Source organism: Cheilinus undulatus, linkage group 6 (assembly GCF_018320785.1).
Source record: "Cheilinus undulatus linkage group 6, ASM1832078v1, whole genome shotgun sequence".
In the NCBI taxonomy this organism is placed as follows: Eukaryota; Metazoa; Chordata; class Actinopteri; order Labriformes; family Labridae; genus Cheilinus; species Cheilinus undulatus.
Window position 1 is genome coordinate 35207783 of NC_054870.1, and position 6772 is coordinate 35214554.

The 6772-nt window shown below is 42.7% G+C and overlaps 1 protein-coding gene across 1 annotated transcript; it reads right to left on the minus strand.

The window, feature by feature from the left end:
* Positions 1-3566: 3566 nt before the first annotated feature.
* znf503 (zinc finger protein 503) lies at positions 3567-6772 on the minus strand. The gene is made up of 2 exons (XM_041788814.1): positions 6196-6772; positions 3567-5820 (listed from the first exon to the last, which is right to left on the minus strand). The coding sequence occupies exons 1-2, from the start codon at positions 6448-6450 to the stop codon at positions 4390-4392; spliced, it is 1686 nt and encodes a 561-aa protein (XP_041644748.1). The 5' UTR covers positions 6451-6772; the 3' UTR covers positions 3567-4389.

Consider the following 6772-nt stretch of genomic DNA (forward strand, 5'->3'; position numbering starts at 1 on the left):
CACTGATACAGTATTCTGAAGCTAGTCATGTTTTTCCTCCAAAAGAAGTCAGAATCTAAAGACAACCTCACCAACTCTGATGCCCCTGACCCTGTCAGGAGACACTGAAGCCATCAAAGTTGATTCTTTGTTGTTAGACCTGTCCCTGTGCCAAGTCCTAAGTTTGATGAAAAAGGGGCATTATTCACTTTTTTAGAAAATTATGCGTATAAAAAATGTATGTAAATATTTTTAAATGTGTAAATACTCATTTGACTTTTTATGTGTTTATTTCTCCATAAACACGTTCATTTGCATACACTCTATGAAATGTTTTATTTATTTATTTATTTTTTTACTATAAATGAGCAAGGAACCATGTATGGTCACCTGGTTGACCTTAATTTTCACCAAAATAAAGTAAAATTATGCCTACTCAGACAATGAGAGGCTAACATCATGCTGCTGAGGCCTTTCTACCCTGGTATCTCAGCTTGGGTCAGCTCTTGAAAGACTCCTAGGTGTGAAAAACATCTTCCATCTGAGAATTATGGAGACCACTGTACTCTTGGGAACCTTCAGTTCTGCAGAACTTTTTTTGTAGCCTTCCCCAGATCTGCGCCTTGCAACAATCTTGTCTCAGAGCTCTGCAGACAGCTCCTTTGACCTCATGGTTTGGTTTTTGCTCTGATATGCATTGCCAGATGTGAGGCCTTCTATGGGTGTGTCCCTTTCCAAATCATGTCTAGTGGATTTAATTTACCACAGCTGGACTCCGGTCAAGGTGTAGAAACATTTCAGCAGTGATCAAGAGCAATGGGGGCATTTGAGCAAAACTTCTGTTTTCACTTTGTCATGATGGGGAACTAAATGTAGATTAATGAGAATAAAAAAATGTTTTTTTTCAAATGTAGCATCAGGCTGCAGAATAAAATTTTAAAAAAGGAAAGGGGGTCTGAATACTACCTAAATTTACTGTAACGCCATCTCTCTATTCCATTTACTCACGGTGAATTTTCCTGAATATTCACTGCTGCATTCATACAACCTCACCTCGCCACAAGTAGCATGGAAAATTTTACACGGAAAATCCCAGTGACCAAAACAGGAACGTTTTTGCATGCAATTTAGAAATATAAACTTGTTGGGGGAAAAGCGTTAGAACACATAGGAAAAAGCTGGGGTTTTACAGTACCAGTAATCCCCAGGTTATGGTTGCTAAGAGACCAAATGAATTGCTAGACATAATCACAAATAACTTTATAGTGTTATAGCTAATATCATATTAGCTTTTTTTTTTTGCTAGAATCAATAATGAAGGTTAGAAATGCTGATGTGGCAAATCAGCTGTAACCGCCTATTTTTTTCAGTAATGATTATCCTTAATCTGCATCTGTATTATGGGCATTTCGGTGTTTTATTCATTCTAAATGTTGATAATGTGTTTCTATAGTTTTGTTGAGTAAACAAGAACTTTAATAAAAATTACAGGTGACGTCAGAGAAAAAAATAGCTCCGTGTTCAGTCGTGCAGCTCACCCTGAAAATTTCAGGAAGTTTTCAGCAGTTTCGTGCATATGTCATTGTGGATGCACTCTTTATTACTTTAAAGCTCCTGTGAGGAACATCCTTTTTGTGTTGATTTTGGCACCCCCTGGGGACAAAGTAGTACATCTTGTCCCTTTGCCAATCTTGTCCTGGAAGCTGGCAAAAAATCCAATCACTTTTTTAGCTGTAAAATACATTAACTCATTGTTAATCTTTGCTGACACCTTCCCCACGGCAGCATTTACAGGGATTAAAAATGATGCAGAAATAGTGAGTCTTGTTCACAGAGTCCACAAAGATGATGGCTTTAGCAAAGCAGAAAATAAAACTGTACTGCATCTTTTCTCATTTCTAGCCTGTAGTGTTTGATGTTTATTTCTGATTCTGGCTGGTTTGCATGAAGGAGTTTTTTTTCCTGCTCAAATACCACTTCACATAACACATTAAATGCCATATAAGGTGCTACATCTTCCTACTTTCACCTTATTGACCTTTGTGGCCCCTCAAGGCCTTTAACCATCTAATCTTGATGGATGAAGACTCTTCTGATTACATTAAAATTAAATGAAGTGGATTTAACAGTGCACCTAACTACATAATTTAAGTTTAAAAGAGTATTACAGTAATTATTAACTGCTTAAACTGACCATCACCTTTGGTTTGGCGAACATGTTTGTTCTGCAGAGCTCCCTGCACACCTCAGCACTCTCAGGCCTTGATGGACAAAGTGAATATGCACTTTAATACTCTCACACACTTTAATCCCCCATGTTCTCTCTCCTCTGTGTCAAATCTCCACAGTCAGAGGGAGAGGGAAGGAGGGAGGAAGGAGAGTAGAAGAGAAGAGGGGAGGGCTGGGTAGGTGGGAGGGTTGGTAATTCATGCACACATGTGCCTGCCTGTTCCTCCGGTGACAGGACCAGGGGGAGGGGTACATGATAAATTGCCTTCCACCGGGACCCTCCGAGCTGCAGCCACCATGATGTGGGGAGAAATGGAAATTGCTCCCTTTCACCGTCATTACATCAGTTTAGGACGCGTGTGGGCCTCATATACACACCACGAGAGGAGTTTGTTTCATCTGAATAACCGCTGTGAGAAAGACAAGGGACATCGTATCTAAATAAATAGCGATAACTGGGAGTGCAGCTGGGTCAACAGTGCGCAAAAGAACTCACAGGCAAAGTTAAGGTGGTTAAAATCGACCTTTGTAGGGACATACGTGCTAAACATACACCTGATAATATTCTACGTAATTGATTTAACATTATTCTTTATACTGAGTCGCGGTTGTGTGAACTCAGATTTTGAAAAATGTACCAGTGTGTTTTTTTACGCATGCTCCATGGAAGTGTAACTATACGACTGATTAATTTAAGAGATATTCAAAAGTAATGCGCTCATGTAAAACATTCCCATTGACGCCCCCCCCCCCCAAAAAAAATCACACACGAGGAGGGGAAGTGCGCATTAATTAAATAAATCACATATAGCTTAACAATTTAAATGGTATTTCAGTAATCACCTTACATTTCTGCTGGTTCCATTCACACGCTGTTTCCAACACGCGTAAAACAATTTCGTCCAAAACACAATGACATGATTATTAAATGCAAATCAATAAATTAAAAGCACCCAATCAAAAAATAATTCATAACATTTAATTGGCCTCCGATTTGAAACATCACTCATGGGTGGTCCTGAGTGCCAATTTGATCATAAATAAAAAATCATAAAGAGCCAAAGACGCTTTCAAAAACGTGCTGTCCATTAAACCAGAAAAGCAGCTGTTTTAAATGAACGCCTGTCTTTCTCCTAAGGTTTAAAACTTATTTCTCCACATTGTATTTTAATCAAGAAGTGTTCAAACGTACACCTGCCCGTTATTTTTAAGGCAGAAACTCTGCTGCCCAGCTCAAACTTTCGTGCGTAATTTTTAAATTTGACTTTTACGCACAAACACCTGCAAAGACCTTCTGAGAAAACTGCTTTACAAATGTGACCATCAGCAAACTTAAGTCAAAAAATGCATTTAAATCCCGTTTAACACTGAACAAACTCTCACACACTTTAACACTCCCTCCTATTCCCTGTCTTCTCCCTCTGTGAACTCTACTAGTAAAAAAAAGTCATTAAAAGATTCAAGATTATTTGGAAAAATAAACTTATATTTTGGAACGAGGAAAAATGTGCACAATACATCAGCAAAAAGTCCAAATGTCTTTGTTAACACAGCAGTGACTCTTGTTGAAAAGTGTGAGACTCCTCAGGCCTTACGCGGAAAAGCTCACCTTACTATGAATTATTTCAGCAGATGTGTATTTTTTTAATATCAGTGTTGTCTTTTTTTTAAAGGTGCTTTAAATTATGGCAATGATTCAGAAAATGAGGCACACGGAGATATGGAACAGAATTGTTTCTTATTTTTTCCAGAATACATACAAAAAAATACCAATTCTCTTTCCAAGGTGTACACCTGAAAAATAACGGCAATTTAAAATGTGGACAATTTCTGAAATTTTAAGAAACAAACATGCATGTAAATTATTTTTTCTTCTCCATGAGACATTAAATAAGAACAAATACAATCATAGCAATTTCAAATTAACATCGAAATGAGGACCCCTACTTTTGAATTAGTACTCTAACGTGTGTGTTTTCACTTTACCTATAGAGTTCAGTTTCAACATAATGCACTTTTTGAGTTGCTCAAATATTTTCCATTTGCAGCTATTATCGCCTGCTTTAAGCCGACATATAAATAAATACAGAAGTCCACGGAGCCCGCCCATACGTTTAGCGCTGTTAATATAAAAGTCTTTATATTTGCATTCTTAGATCTATAAACTTTTCAGTCTTTTTCTCACTGGTATCCCAGCGCTGACGCTGTAGTGAGTCTCTGGCCGTACAGTGCGTAAGGGGAGTAGTACGGGCCGGTGGCGGCAGGGACGGGGACAGGGGCCCCAGGGGTCGGCAGGGGGCTTTTGGAGTATGGATGGTAACGGCTGCTGAGTCCTAACGCGTGGTGCGGGCTCCTGAGAGCCAAAGTCCCGGGGCTCCCTGGGGCTCCTGACGGTGGCATGTGCATATGGCAGGCCATGGCTGCTGCTGCAGCGCTAGCCAGTGAAGAAGAGCCGGGATAACCGGATATCAACTTCTCCGCCCCGGTAAAAGCAGTGTGTGTCCTCAGGTGATTCAGGAGCTCTTCTGACGAGGAGAAACGCTTGTCGCACGGTCCATTTGCCGACACCCAGTTACAAACGTGAGGGAGAGGGTCATTTGGGAGCATGAAACCGTAAGGGTACAATGGGTGTCCGCTAAATGAGGGCGCCGAGGAGTGGACGCCGTGAATGGGGTGTGTGGGGTACATTAGTGGGTAGCTGGATTTGAGGGCGTTAGCGGCAGCTGCAGCTGCTGAGTCGTGCGTGCAGGAAGCGCTGGCTGCCCCCGCTAAGTGACTGGCACAATGGTAACTGAGGCAGTAAGGGTCTCTGCACAGGCTGGCTGACATGATGGACGGTGGAGAAGCCCCTGCCAGAGGGCTGGATCCAGCCTTACTGCAGCCCAAAGAACTAGCCAGCTGTGCGTTTACCAAGCTCCCTCCGTGGGGCAGAAAGTGTTGAGGGTAACCAGCATAGGCCCCAGCCAAACTACCTGGGTATGTCATACCAGCAGGAGGCAAAGGGAAAACTGTCTGTCCGGGTTTGTAAGGAGAAACCGGCGCCACAAGTCCTGAGCCGAGCACGGATGCGGAGGAAACAGAAGTTACAGAGGGGGAGTCCGAGGAGGAGCTGGTTTTAGTGCCAGGCGTCGTCTCCTGGTGCTGGTTCACCTCCACGTTAATTCCACCACAACTCACGCTTATCCTGCTGTGGCTCGTGGTGCCAGAGCCGTCCGTAGTGCCATTTTTATTACAATCAGACTCTTTCTTGTCATCCCTGTCCCCACACTTGCCCTCTGATGGCATGGGAGACGCTGAAGTGCTGGAGTGAGGGCTGCCTGTCCGCGGCGTAAACGGCTGGCAGGTGGCGCTCGGCACTCGGAAACCAGACTTCTCTCCGCCCGAGACGCCCGAAGACGAGTCCTTCTTATCTGAAGGTTTCGAGTAAGGTTTGAAGCTAGATTTGTCATCCACACCGATGTCGCTCAGTTTCAAAGGACCGGATTTAGATTCCTTCTCATTAGATCCATTTGTTGTCACGGAGGATAATTTGGAAGAGGGTGGTGGGTCCGGTTTGCCGATCTGGGAGCAGGTCTGCGCCAGCAGAGCCAGCGGACTTTTCTTGGCATCTAGCTGCAAAAAGACGAAAAAAAGGTTTACAAATGTCCTAAAAACGCAAATCTACAGTTTTCATGTATGATTATCAAATAAAACATAAGAATAAGCCAATTTTGGCGTAATTTTACTGACATTTCCAAACGGAAATGCAGAGTATCATTTACGCACGGCTTTACGTGAATAAATCGAAAATTCAATTTTTAGTAGAGATAAAAATGGCCTTCTTTACTCTTCACATCCCCTTTAATACAATAAATACACATTTAGACCGGATAGACGTTTCGCTTTGTCCCGGTATAAGGGCAATGTGATCCAAAACGTAGTCACAGGGAGCTCTGTAAGTTACCGGACATTTAACATTCACACAAACATTAAAAATCCTCCTCTTACCTCTATTGGACTAACCGGGGTAGAAGGCAAAGGCTGCAGATACTCCGGGTGCAAAATGTGTCCCGACCGTGCAGTAAGCATTTTCAAAACCTTGATGGGAAGTCTGTTTGCTTGCCGTAGTGGATCAGACGGAGGTGCGGAGTGGAGAAAAGGCTTGTTGATGCTCGCTGAGCTGCTATTCCGAGAACTGCTGCTTTCCCAGGCTACACAAATATCACTATTTTTCAGGGAAGACGCCGAGGGCGACGTGATCATGTCCCAATTGTCAGGAAATGAAACGGAGATGCTTTCGTCAGATTCATTAAGAAAACGAAAAAAAAAGCGTCGAGGCTCTCTCTGGTGGAAAAAAAAAGAATGGTAAAATGGTTCAATAATCTGTAATCCTAGTGGTAAAGCAGCGAGGCGCGGCAGCTGGAAGGAGACTGTGCGAGGTTATCGCAGATCCGTGGCTGCGTCCTGCACCATGAGCGCTGCGCCGTGTGAGCGTCTGTGTGCAGGTCCTCGCTCTGTACTCCCGAAGTACGAACTGGTAGAAATTTTCACTTCAAAAGCAGCTGAATTAGTCCGAGATTAAAGC

Bases quoted from the DNA above. Each gene is read 5' to 3' on its own strand.
- znf503 (XM_041788814.1), bottom strand. From the start codon at position 6,450: ATGATCACGTCGCCCTCGGCGTCTTCCCTGAAAAATAGTGATATTTGT. The intron at 5,821-6,195 runs GTAAGAGGAGGA...GTCTTTTTGCAG, and splicing joins CCCCGGTTAGTCCAATAGAG to CTAGATGCCAAGAAAAGTCC.